Source organism: Acanthaster planci, linkage group LG02 (genome assembly GCF_054643075.1).
Source record: "Acanthaster planci isolate LZ-2023a linkage group LG02, COTS_SCS, whole genome shotgun sequence".
Lineage (NCBI taxonomy): Eukaryota > Metazoa > Echinodermata > Asteroidea > Valvatida > Acanthasteridae > Acanthaster > Acanthaster planci.
This window is the reverse complement of record NC_141778.1, coordinates 7642408-7656508: the sequence shown is the minus strand read 5'-3', so window position 1 is coordinate 7656508 and position 14101 is coordinate 7642408. Positions and strand designations below refer to the sequence as shown.

At 40.5% G+C, this 14101-nt stretch overlaps 1 protein-coding gene across 3 annotated transcripts in view; it reads right to left on the bottom strand.

Annotated features, from left to right (window-relative positions):
- The window catches only part of ubtf (upstream binding transcription factor), an 18358-nt gene extending 4257 nt beyond the window's left edge, over nt 1-14101 (bottom strand). The window contains exons 1-16 of one of the 3 annotated variants that reach the window (XM_022235435.2): nt 13757-14101; nt 11599-11688; nt 10783-10955; nt 10209-10289; nt 9299-9454; nt 8575-8639; nt 8238-8367; nt 7933-8046; nt 7421-7548; nt 5957-6104; nt 5769-5810; nt 5102-5188; nt 3320-3481; nt 1869-1924; nt 914-1028; nt 420-530 (exon numbers count right to left, since the gene is read on the bottom strand). In XM_022235435.2, coding sequence (XP_022091127.1) covers nt 420-530; nt 914-1028; nt 1869-1924; nt 3320-3481; nt 5102-5188; nt 5769-5810; nt 5957-6104; nt 7421-7548; nt 7933-8046; nt 8238-8367; nt 8575-8639; nt 9299-9454; nt 10209-10289; nt 10783-10955; nt 11599-11688; nt 13757-13772 — 1674 coding nt within the window. In that variant the 5' untranslated portion in view covers nt 13773-14101. The remainder of the gene's footprint in view (nt 1-419; nt 531-913; nt 1029-1868; nt 1925-3319; nt 3482-5101; nt 5189-5768; nt 5811-5956; nt 6105-7420; nt 7549-7932; nt 8047-8237; nt 8368-8574; nt 8640-9298; nt 9455-10208; nt 10290-10782; nt 10956-11598; nt 11689-13756) is intronic. The other 2 variants (XM_022235436.2, XM_022235437.2) reach the window with 2 other exon arrangements.

Genomic DNA, 14101 nt, shown 5'->3' with positions numbered 1-14101 from the left:
TTTTGCTTTGCATGATCTTATTATATGCAGACTTTCCCCCAACATCATTAAGCGTACTTTAAGCAGACTTCATCATGCAGCAGCCTCTGCTGCACAGAAAACTCATGCTAGTTTGAGAGAGTTTGGAACACAAAAGTGGATGTACATGTAGTTGCTACGGTAGGTGACTGCTGGTCGACATTCAGAGATGTCCCAAGAATTCTTAAACTTACCCACTCTGCAAAGTTCCACTTTGTTTTAGCAATTCTCCCGCATTTTGGAAGGTTTGGTACTTAGGGCACAGTAAATATGCATCAAAATTTCAGTTTCTCTTTAATTTTACTGTTCTCAACAATCCTGGGAAACACAATGAACTGTACACTGCCAGCACTGCAGTTAATCGGTCATCCCAACTATCTGTCTAAGTGCATTCCCTGTACCTTGGCCTGTCTGTTGCTCTCAGCTGCCTTCTGCATCCAGGGTGTCTTCTCGCTCTTCTTCAACTTCTCCCAGGCCTCCTTCAGGCGGGTGACTGCCACACTCTTCTTTAACTAAAGTGACATGGCCAGAGATGGGACATCTTTCAAGTTTTGAACCCAAACTGCAGGCTTGTAAGTAATAACAATGTGGGGAGTTCCTTCATTATCACCAAAACTTCTCTGATTTTCAACAGGTGGGGGCAACAATCGGCAGTGGCAGTCTCTGAGTAAAGTACTTCACTAATACTCAACAACTAAAAGGTTGACGCAATCAGGGCAGAAACAAGGACCACTCGCTATTAGCAGTGGTTGTACCTGTGAAAGAGCTTGTGAAAAGTGTAAAGTACTACTGTAAATCTGTGAAGGTACCTGTGGACAGTAAAAAGTACTAATGAAGTACTTGACTACAATAGTGGGAAGTGGGTGTGGTCAGGGTGGAGACCAGAAGAACTCACGTCATGCTCAGCCATGTAGGCTGACAGGTGGTGGCTGGTGTACATGTCCACGCCCGTCTTGTTGGGCTCTTCATCATCGTCATCATCATCATCATCTTCATCATCCTCATCATCGCTGTAGAGCAAACAAAAAATACAGCAATGTGTGATGCTTAACCCCTTTGCTACGGAGGACTGCTATTACCGCACCACTGTGTGAGGATTAGTGCATACCACACATACAGTCTATTCACCATGCAGCTGCTGGTTCAATGGGGCCTGCTGCTGGACAATGCCCTCCATTCAGGGCATACCACAGCCCAGCAGTCGCGGTTAAAATAATCCGGCTGTGAAGGGGTTAAGTACAGTCCTTTCAAGTCTAGCTAGTATACAGAAATTCTCAGTGGCACACAAGTAACTAAAGCCAGAATGACCATTTTTCATAGACAGGTAGGGATCGATATGAGTATTTTAACAACATATGCCAACATTTCAAGCGGACTCAGATTACAGTTGAAGTCCGCGTCCTTGACATTTGAACTAAGCATAACTATATATTTGAGTCGAGCTGTGTTTTACACAAGCATTTACACTCCTTAAACACATCAGAAGTACTCAGAGCTCACTCTTCAGTCCAACTGTTACACTTGGATATACAATATCTCCCTTAACACTCCCAAACCCTTCAAAATATAGGTAGTCCTGAAGGATTTGTAAAATAGAGGAAGGGTACCAAGCCCTGGTCACTTTTGCTTGTTACATGGGGCTTGATGCTCTTAAGAGTTAAGTACCAAGAATGTGCCACAGGTCTCCTACAATGCAGTGGAAAATTTGAAATCTTCAGGAAGGTTCCTTGCAAAAATGCTACGATAGGCTTATGTTACTATGCTGTATTCTACAAAATATTCAACTAGGCACAATCACCCTTTTTTATTTTTTCTGCACACATGAGAAAAAAAAAACAACTTCGACTCACTCCGACTCTTCTTCTTGTTCTTTCCTGGCTTCTTGAGCTTTCCGCCGATATTTCTCCTGAAAGAAATAAAAATCGTAAACACCAAAAATCCAAACATACACTAATGCAGTATTGCTCTTGAACCTCCAAATTCATCAGCAAACAAGTTTTGTTTAGTTTCTGTGTCCAATTATTTTGTTCCTAATGATTTTTTTCATGATCAGTTGGTTTTCATCTTTTGGAGGGGGAGAGGGCGTTGGGGATGGGGTGGGGAGAAAGGGAGGTGCAAGGTATGGGGGGAATGGGGGAAGAAGTGCTGTAAAATGCCCACAGTCAAAAAACTATTACCTGAAGAAAACCTTTGCTTCATAGTTTGGAACCAAGCCTTGGAGGCCCCTTCATCAAGCAGTTATCAAGCATCACTCTACGAATAGTACACAGCGGCACAAGTACAGAATGCAGCAATGTTGAGATCAATGCAAAGGGTTTATGTAGTGCCATGCATGCATGCAAGAAGCCACTCAGCCAAACACATATCACACAAATGCCAGGGTTTCTTTTTCTTTTTTTCAAGCAATAAAGAAATCCAGGAAGTGAAAAAGGATTCAAAAGCTGGAGAATCTACAGTTGACTGGCATCCTGTCCAGGGAAAATCAGACACCTTCAGTGATGCTATGGCAAACTGGAAAATAAACACTGGCCTGATGAACTGCAACGACCCAGAACAGACTTATGGGAAGGTACCAGAGGAACCATGGTAACCATTCAAATTTGGAAGCCAGACAAGCATTTTGCTGATGTGAGATTTCCCTCCAAATTGCCCTTTGTGATATGTTCTGAAGAATCTCAAAGTTACTTCAGAGGCTTTTTATCAAAAATCTGAGTTTTGTTTAGGTCATTTTCATTTTAATACATCTGATTACTTTTGAAAAGTTAGGCTTTGTTTCCTAAAAGGTTGTTTTGGAGTTTGCAAAAGAGGTTTTCAGTTATTAAATCTAAAGAACAGGATCTCATTTGTGCCAGTTTTGGTCAGATATCAGGGTACGTGTCACAGCCCTAGACAGACTTACTAGCCAAACTTTTGGGTCTACTTTAATGACTCTTTTTGGCGGACTAGAAACATGAAACTTTGTTTGGTACAGGCGTGGGCCAGAGTACTAGCAACATTTTGGAGTGTATTTCAGATGACTGCACATTAAGAGATAAAAAAGCTTTTTGCTCAGGCGTGGAAGAAACCACTAGTTAAAATGTTGAGCATACATTGACATAAAGACATTGGCAAGCTAGAAACTTTCAACTTTTATTTATCTACTGACTTCCAACCAAACTTTAGGATCTACTGTGACAGCTATGTATTGGCAGAGTAGAAACAAGAAGCAGTTCCCCCTACAAGCTAAGAACAGACTACCAGCACAGATTTAGTGTCAACTTGTTTTGGTGTATTTTTCCCCCTCTTTTTGGGCCGATCCTACCTTCTGCCGATCGGACAGCTCGCCAAACTGCCGCGCCAGGGTTCGCGTGACCTCAGTCTCGCTCATGCTTGGGTTCTTGTCCCGGTACGCGTCCCGGTGCTCTTGGGTGTACAGAAAGAGGGCAGAGACGGGCTTCTTGGGTTTGAGGCGGGAGGACGTGGACTGGACCAAAAAGGAAGGGGGGTGAAAGGAAAGGGGGAGATGCAACTAAAACAAAAGCGAGGCAGCCAGGAAGAAGGGGTGGGGGTAATATTTGGCTCTTTTTTGAGGGAGGAAACAGTGCTGATGCTTTGACGGTTTTTGATGATGTCAGTGTTTTTATAAATCATGCTACCTGAAGGCACTGCATATACTGAATTATTCTCCAAAAATGCCTTGGTTTCAAATTTTAGGTTCGTGCAATTATTTTATATACAGATTCTGATCTGCAAAATCAAACTTTTTATGAACTGTACTATCTCAATATTTCTGGTAGAAAATATTTTAGAATATTGGGGATTCATTCAAATGCAGCAAATCTGTGTGGGGTCAAAGTTCAAATGGGATTCACCAAAAAATGATTACTTGCATTTTTGATGCAAGTCTTAAAACATGAATCCTTTTTTTGTTGTTGACTGCTGAATATTATTTTTGGAAATTCATCAATATATGCCACAATTCCTAAGATAGCAGAGGTAGTCATTTTTGGCAGGGTGAACATTTACATCCACAATGGCACAGAGACAGCTGATTCTTCATGCAAATTTACCACAGACAGCAGGGGCCAATTTCATGGAGCTGCTCAAGTGCAAAATTTGCTTGAGCACAAAAAACCCCTCGATTACAAAACAAAGGTTACCAGCTCAAAATATATGTGATTGTCATGCTAACCAAAAGACAGGTGAATACCATTTCAAAACAATCAACATCACATGGAGTTGTGGCTGGTAAACTGATTTGTCAAGCAAGGTTTTTTTCATGCTTAAGCAGCTCTATGAAATTAGCACAAAGCCAACTCTTAAAACAAACAAATCTGCAAAACAGGCATACAAAAAAATGCTTGCATTTCGAGAAGAGTTTCATTCCAGGGCATCCAAGGCAAAGAATAACACCCCAACTGAAAATGACTGGAACAGATTAACTGTCAAAAAATTTTGAAGTAAATTGATGCCAAAAAGAATGATATACTGTAGGGTTCATTCCATGTGGGCAATGGATGGGGTATGGGGGATGTGGCAGAGGTGGGACATCAGATGAGAGGGTGATGAATCCTAAACTGGCTTTGAACATTTTAGTGATTGTTTATTATTAATACAACCTGAAGCCACCATTCTGAGAATCTATGCGCCAGAGAAAGAATTCAGGCCAAACCGAAAATTTTTTTTTTATAAATTAACAATTATAGTGAACCAATTACGTGTCATTTCTCAAATAGGATGGTCCATGGATGGTAATGTGCATGCATATGAAATTGTCTACCAAGCTAAAGCCTCCGGTAAATGTACGGCCCATTTGGGAATAGTGCCCAGGTGTGAAAATTACAAATGACAGGATGTTTTGTCATTTCACAGTGTTCACAATTCCAGTGACATTTTCTGTTGGTAGGTTTCCCTCAGCTCACTTTGTGAGGGCTTTTAGGCATGGAAAATCTTATCACCCTTGCAAAGCAAATTCCTTTTCAGTTCTAAATGGGCATGCAGGTGCTTGCAAAACATGACAAAAAAACACTCCAGCTGAATTTCATCCTGATGCAATCAGCCCCCCAAAAATGAACAATAAAATTCGTGGCAAAAAGCATCTTACATTTGAGGATTTAGGTGTCTTCTTGGACTGTCGCTCGATGGCTTCAAGCTCGGGCATGTACTTGGCTCTCTCTCCCTCCGGAAGGCTCTGTGAGTTGAAACCCAAACGGAAACTTCATGTCAATGTTTTCACATTCAGCCCTTCATCGACCCAAGTGGTGCAAAGTGACCACAAATGATTGCTAGCCAGTAGTTTTCATACCTTTTCCCAATATGACAAAACATTAACTACGTACAGCACAGGTTTCTGAAATCTGACCACATATTTGTGACCCAATCATACAAACTGAGTCGCAAGTAAAAAGAGCCACTTGTGAGTTAAAGGGATTTGAAAGAATCTTTCACAATGTAAATCCATAGGAACTCTCAATGTTTTACCCACATAAGGCCCACTTTTATCAGGAGACAAAACTAATGACACATCCAAACAGGGAGATCCGTTTGCGTTTGGCATATTTTATCAAACAGTATAACTGGGGAAAACCTGGATCTGGTCATATTTCTGGTTCAGGCCTTCCAACAAAGAGACAGTTTATGTATGTCGTTTTACATGACTTTGCCAACTCAAAATAGAAAATATCAAGGTAATGAGAGGAATCCAAATACGCATTTCTATTTAGTAGAAACCCTTCAAATTCAGTTGTCAGGTTTTATAAATTCCTACGTACCTCGATGTATTTCTCAAGTTCCTTTTTGTACTGAGATTTAAGCTGTAATGGGGGAAAAAATGAAAACGAAAGAAACTACATTTCAATTTCTTATTGACATGTACATATTCAGAATCTATGAAGAATGATTTTTATATAAGTATTTCCAACTTTTCATTGGCCCACACGAGTCCACTAGACCCTCCCACCTTCTCCACTCGTTCTTTGTATTCTTGTTTCTTCTTGAGGTCCGTGTCAGACCACAGCGCACTGCACTCCATCATCTTGGCACGGGTGTTGGACCCCATGTGACCCATCTGCTTCAGCATCTCTGAGCAGAAGAGGTTGTACGCATTGCTGAAATGAAACATAAACAAATACAAATAAGCCTACAATCAGTGAATTTTTGTTAATATGAAAACAAGTCTATAGATATCCCCTTTCAGCAGATCACTGCATAACAGTGATGTAGTCTAGACCATCACTAGACCAGGCACAACACCAGGCACAAGATGAGATGCAACACCAAGCACAAGACTGACACAAGAAAAGTCACACACTTGGTGAACAATGGCAAAGGAAAGCTTTTGTTGTAGTTCATTTGAATGGCTTGTGACTACAATTGGTCCTGTGGGGGCCTTGAGTGACAACGCTGATTCCCAAAATCAACCAATCTATCAACTGCAGCGTATCCCACAGGTTGGCATATCACACTGGAGACAGGATTGCTGAACTCATTCTGAATGTGACTTTTGACTTCTCTGACAACGCAGTCCAATCCCTCTGCCAGTCTGTCTCATTACATTTATTTCTAAGCTGGAATACTGATCATTTCTGTCTGCGCAACCTTTACAACAGGAAATCAAGCTCAATGTCTAGCTGATGCAGCTGGCCTAAAAACTGGTTGTTTCCCTTCAGTTGAAGAACTTTAAAAAAAAAACAGCGAAGATGTAAGTTTCTATGAGCATGTTTACGTCTCCACGACAAAATTCTAACAACGCAGAGCTCACACTGGATGATATTTACATTGGAGGATACTATTTCACTGTAGTCTGTAAAGAAATTTGAAACAACTGTAAACAAACGTGAAACTGCATCGGATGTGTTCATGAGACATTGCAATCTATATCTGCTTGTGACAATGCATAGATTGATTCACTGTGACACCACGCAGCCTTCGGGGTGAAATGAAATCTTTGAAAGGTTGAGAATTGAATGTGTAAGAGTGTGCCACAATAAACTGTGGCTCTGTCTCCTAACACTGCAATTTCTCAACAAATTTCGCATCTTATTGGTACAAGATTGTCCTTGCAATTCAGGTTTAGCATTTACATTAGCCTTTCCTGGATACTTCCAGCCTGTACAGGGTTTTGAGCAGAACATGGTCAAGCTATTTTGATGTTTAGGAAAGGAGGGGAATCGTTCACCCTGTAGTATATCTTGAGGCAATTCAACTTTGCCAAGACTTGTGAATGAGTTTATGATGGTCTCGACCATAGCAATGACAAAGATGAATGGGAGATGCCCTACACTCGCAGTCTCCTGACAACAAACAGCTTTCTTGACATAACAAGTGTGAAATTCTGGGCAAGCAGTCTGGTGCCAAAGCTAACGTGGATGGCAGAACTTGTTAATGTTCTTAGACACCCGACTACAAACTAAGAAAAGCTTACGCTGGTGGCTTTGAGGGCTTGCCATCCATCCCCTCCTTCAGTTTCAGCTCTTTCTTGGTCAGCAAGGGCTTCTTGATTTCAGGGACCTTGAAGTTGGGGTTCTGTTCCAAGTATTCCTCAATATCTTTCTATAAAGTAAGATTGGTAAATGACTATTAGAAGATTCAAAAAAATAAAGGCTCAACTCGAAATTTCATTTTAAATTGTAAATGCATAACAAAACTTACGATACTCATAACCCAAAATAACTCAAACAATTATTGAAGACACAACTGTTTCTAATCATTTAAAGTAAAGATATCGGACACACAAATACACTTCATGAAAAAGGCAACTGAGGCAAGCTGTCCAGCTCAGGGACACAAGGCACAATCATTATATGGGTATCAGAAGATCTGATTTCAATTTCAATCAACAGCTTCTGGCTGGCTTTTCTTCCCAGACACATTTTCTCTCAAGAGCTGTGCTGATTCAATTATCCAAGCAGCCCCCCTCATCCACCAGGGACATACCCCATATTTGATTTGTTCCTCCAGTGCCTTGTTGATCCATTTGACTCGCTTCTTGTCAGGCATACTCTTCCACTCCTCTCGCAGCTGGGCGTCCAGTTGACCCCGGGTCACCTGCTTGAGGTCAAAGGTCATAATCACAGGTTGTGTGTAGAAGAAGGGTAAAGACGAGGCACTCTTTCTAAAGCAGAAACAATCAACTACAACATTGTGCAAATTGCGCAACAAAATTATAATTAAAATGTTCTCATTTTTAATTACACTTAATATGTTAAATGGAATCCCCGTTTTGCTGTAATGGTACAAACCTCATGATCTTCCCGCTGTAAAGCCTCAAATCTTTTGTTGGCCCAGAGTTGGTAAGGGTTCAACAGTTTAGGGGGCTTGGGCCCACCCCCTCCATGCCGGGAGTCCTTCTTGTACTCTGGATGCTCCGCCCTAGAAATGAATATTCATAAGAAGGCAGAACTTTAGTACATAACAGCTGAATGAGATCCTTGAAGTTCCTTGAAATGGTATTCAGTTGCTTGAAACTGGATTTCAGATGTTGTTTTGCTGATGCATTTATTTTCAGTAGTATTTTCATCATATAGGACTCACAAAGTTGTTGACATACTATTTACAAGAAAAATCATACAAACTTACAAGAATGCAGCCAACTCCTTTTGGTACATCAGCCTCTGATCACCATACTTCTGGTTGTATTTGGCCTGTGAAAATGGTAATAAAAATTGGTTTCAGTGAAAACCTCAGAGGAGTAGTGTTTTGGTGTTCTATGTTCATGGTTGGAATGGACCTTTCCCATGCACATGACTACCACTGGTTGACAATGTTGCTTAAATCTATGACGTAACAGTACAAATCTCCACGCATGCGGAACTATGAGCACATGCACGCCATTTCTATAGCAGTATAAGACAAGAGAACCAAACTTTAAAGACAAGGAATTGTGACTTTCCAACCTCAGGACCCTGAAAACTTCACTTAATTTCCAGAAAACTGTGTTGAAGTATCAGACAAAGGCTGTAATATAGTTTTCATTGATGTGCCAGATTATGTTTCTAGCAGCTGGCCTACACTGCCAACATTCTTGACACCCACACTTGCCAACCAGTGGTAGTAACGCGCATGCCCTTGTCTAATTTGCATATTTTATGGGAAAGGTCCATCGAGGTAAAGTCTCTTTTACAGAAAATCCTCATGAGCGATGCACACAGAATGACATTTTGACTGCCAAACTTTCATGAGCTTAGCAGATGTGGGTGCTTACGAGGTCCACAAAATGCGGCCCTGATTCAAAAGATGACACCAACTCAATAACAGCAACAAAACTCCATTACATTTGAAATGATTCTCGGATCTTACTGACCTTTTTGTGTTCCGGCAATTCCTTGAATTTGAGGGCCAGGTTCCGGGATATCTCATACTGGGGCATGTCTGGGTGCTTCTTCTTGAATTTCTTGGCCTTCTCCGAGTAGAACATGAAGAATGGGGTCAAAGGTTGCTTGGGAAGGTCAGGGTGCACCTGTCATTAAAAGTAGAGATGTATGTTGAAATGCATTCATTTACAACAAAAAGGGTCAAACGCCAGCATAAATATGATAAAAGTATATTTGAGCCTTTACAACATTTTCTTTTAAAATACTGAAATACTGGGTTTACAAGGGAGTTGTCAAGCCTGTTTACTTTTCTCCCTCTTGTCTCAACAGCCTTGTTATGCCACAATGACAGTATCAGTCCTAACTACAGTTAAAACAATTCAAAGTGTAGTTGGGACAGATGCTATGGACCTTTATCGTGATGCTACTATTTTTGGTCTTGCATCAAATGACAAAAGTAATACAACTTTACATATTGATAAAACTCAGGTTGGTTACATTGCTTTCAATGGTAGAAAAACATGATGGCCGCCCATGATAAAGCTCTGCAGTTGAGGCGTACAACCTCTTCTGAGAATTTTAAATGAGAATGGGAACTTTCTTGTTTATTCAAAACAAATTAAAACTGGTTTATGGACATTATAAGTGAACCCAAAGCACTTGCATACAATTTGCCGAGAACACAAGTGTTCTTGACAAATTTCTGACCAAATTCATACAACTATATAGTGCATAAGTTGCATGCTTTGCACTGGGCTTTACTAGGACAGTGCATCCTAAGGTGACCACACTCTGTAAAATGGCACTGCTGTGCCTTCATTTCACAAGAGTAATCACACTCCAACCACTTGAGAGTCAGCAGGTGCAGAGCTCTGATGCTAGGCAACTCCAAATACGTACCAGCTTGCGATGCGAGAATGGGTTCTGAACCACCTGTAGGGCATCTGCAGTAACCTCTGCCATGGTGCGGTATTTACGAATCTAAAAAATAAAGGGGGGGGCAAAAATGAAAGTGGCATCACCAATGTCTACAAGGTCACTAAATAACAATACAAGATGATGCATTTTGCATAATCAAACTTTGAATGAATTTTAAAATTAAACAAAAATTACCATAAGTTGAATAATCAAAAACAAAACAAAATTAAGCAAACATATGAATCTTCAAATAGAATGTCCAACTCCATGAAGTCATCATAACAAAACAAAAACAAGTGAACAAAAAGCAAGCAAACAAACAAACTTGGAGAATCGCCCCATTTTGTATGATGCTCCACTCCATGATGTAATCCAAAACATGACAAAGCAAACAAACAAACAAATGAACAAATAAACCGACAATTATCGAGGACTCGTCTCATTTTGGATAAGCGTTCGCTCCATGACACCATCAAAACAAAACAAAGCAATTGAACAAAATGATTAAACAAACAAATAAAAAATAATCAACAGACAAACAGACTCTAGAACTTGCCTCATTTTGGATGACGTCCCACTCCTTCTGGCAGGCCTCGGCAGAGAAGTCACCGAAACCAATCTTGCTCCAGTCGATTTTGGAGATGCAGACCTTGTAGGAGTGTTTGTCTGTCTTGGGGGCCTGCTCCTGAATGTTGTGGATAAGTTGGAGGCGGTCCTGCAAGGAAAAGACTGAAACAGAGAAAAGACCAGTGGTTGTACCTGAATAAATGTGTCAGCGAGAAATGCAGAGATTGTAACTTGGAAGAAATTTGCTAGGAATTGGATACAATCTGTGAGTAAGGTTGGAGAATGAACTTTTGCCATGGAATTACAAGAAAAAACATTGTATTCATTTCAACAGCAATAAAATGTCTATTTTGGTTTTATTTCAACTGTGTCTGAAACATTACTCCAAAAACAAAACAAAGCAAAAAAGAACAAAATTCTAGTAGTGTTTCTTAAAAAAAACAAAACAATCTATTGTTCCCTGCTGCAGGTCCTCAAGGGCTGTGTCATCTTTTCAACCCTCTTCAACTGTTGTAAACCATGGCATATCCAAGGGGGGCATGGGGCAAGTTCTCCTCCAAGACATACTTCCTTTTTTTGGTGGCAGAAAACAATAACCCTTTAAATACATATGGTACAACTTTCTTGGGATTTAGGATTCTTTTACAGATGAAAAATTTGGATATTCATTTTTAGAAAAAAAAAATCCCCATTCCCCACCAACCCCCAAACCTGGATACCCCGCTGGTATTGAATGGGGACAGAAACTGAAGTTTTTAGTTTAAAAATAAAGAACAACCAGTAAAAGCTTTTGGCGAGAACCCACCAGTCTTGGCATGCTTCTTCGCTGGCCCTTGGTCCTGGTTCTGGGCGGGCTGACTGTCAGCAGAACTGGCTCTCTTTTTGCCTCGGGTTACTTTGGAAATACACATCATCAAGACTGACTTACATATTGAAATATTTAAGAATATGAACACTGAAATATTTTATTTCTGAAGCTAACTGAAATATGAAGTTGGTAGTTTTAACAATTTTCAAAATGTTTTGAATAAGTTTGAAAAACTCTTTAAAGAAATTCGAACTTGCTCAACACATTTTGTTAACTGTTAAAACTACCAATTTCAAATTGAAAAATCACTAATTTTATCACATGTTTCCATCTTTTCACACTTCACTCTGTACAATATTATTTCATTATAACAAATATTTTTAGCAGTAATTAAACTATTTCAGAGAACGTTTGATCAAAATAAATAATTCACCACATCAACACAAAGTCCCTGAAAGGAGAACTACTTTCAGTGTAGCACAGGCATACGTAACAGTTTTGTAGAATACATCAATTTATTTGTGCTGACACAAAAGGTTTTAACATTTATAAACCGATCTCAAAAGGCCATGTCAAAATTAAGTTGCCACACCTATGACCCCAACACAGGCAAGCCAGCAACCTTTGAAGCACTGTACGTCAATGAATAGAAACAGAAACCATGGCAACAGACACAATGACTTCAGTTCAAATCCATTCAGTTCACCCCAGCAATGTGCTATATTTGGATTAGAAATATATTCAAGTTTAGCCACAGCACACTTAATGATAAATAAACATTTAAATTAAGTGGTGATTCAAAAAGTAAACCACAGGGCAGACTATCATGGGATGAGAATATCAAAGGATAATGTAAGTGAACTTAACATTTAAAAGCACTTGCAAATAGACAAAAAAAATCTTGCTTGTTTTTGAAGATTTCAAAACAAAGTACAACATCCTTGTTTTATGTCAAAAAGGTAATAATCCAATTGTATATCGAGCATAAACAATTACATACATCCATGATTTAATGTGTCTGCTGCAATTTCTTCAGTTCAGATTTGTCTGGCCTAAAAATTGCATTCGGGAAAAAAACCTCAGCTGCTTAGTAGAAAATGAAAGTTCTTGGTAAAAAAACTACCACAAAACAAGGGAGGCAAAAAATTTAGAATGTATTTTCTGCGTTTTCGAATCTATTTTGTGTAGCATATTGGGAAAAGGAGCAATCTTTCTAGAATTAGGTCACTAACAGTGAAGCAGCTTGGAGTTCTTTTTAAAAAAAAATACACTTCACATAATTTCTTCACTTCAACTACTTTCACTGAAATGTGAAGCTAAGCCTAATTTAGTTTAAAGAAGAAAACCCACTATGAACAACTAAGAAGCCGAATGCAGGGACGTCCCTAGTAAACCTGAGTCACGGATACGAGTGCAACGTTTAAATTGACTCCGTGTGTCTAAAAGCTAAAGATCACCAATAATTGAGCGTCACGTAAAATGGGAGACTACCGATTTCCATTCATCATGTTCATCCTCGAATTTCCAGGGCTGCAAATTAATCTATATGCCAGGTTTAGTGAAGAGTAAGAAAAAAGTCGCATTCTTTCAACACTGGCAAACGACAAACCATTATTCAATGCCACACGATTCGCCAGACACCGCGAGCTATTCAGTGTAAATGTATAAAAATAGGCCTAGCCAGTCGACTCGTCTGGGTCTGCCAAGCCCCAGACTGCTGTGCTGGCTGGGACGCCTCAGCCGAGCCGCGGTGAAAAACACGGTGCCTGGAGCGAGCCACGGCCCCGCGCGCTCCTCTTGCAAGGGAGCTGAGCGCAAGCACACGTACCACACATAGGCCTGCAGAGCCCGCCAAACTGACCTGGCCAATGCCTGCCTGACGTATCGTATCATGCGTGGGGAAGCTGCGTCATGCCTGCCTGCCTTGAGCCAGCGTGGCGCAACCGCTGCACCTTACCCACTCAATCCCCGCTGAAACCACTCCGGAAAACTCACCCAAACCAGATTTCGAAGCCAACAAATCGATACATAACAGCAAACAAGGTGATCTACGGTTAATCGTCTAAATACTGGTATACAATTTTAAGAGACTTGGGAAGTAGGAAAGAGTGAAACAGTGGGTTTCAAAAATGAGGAAACGTCACCGGGAACTTACCCTCCGCGTCGGCCATGATGAAGCGATGATAATGCTGATCAGCCCCAAGAGCTCCCGGGTCAACTCCAGCGGGCACCGCCCGCTAAACTTCATCCGCGATGCCCCGGTAGCGGTGACGCCTCAGTAAGTGCTGACGTGACTGGCGCGTTCGCGGGTCATGCGTAGTAGTAAAGTAGTCCGTGGTAATAATGGTCCTTTCTTGCTGCATGAAAATGAAAAGCGAAATTATTTGAAAAAAATACAATTTATTGATATGAATTTCACAAAAAAAGAAGAAAAACCAAGTGAATATCGGATTGTTTCACGTTTTAAGGATTTTTGCCTCACGTGTAGTGAGGAAACGAC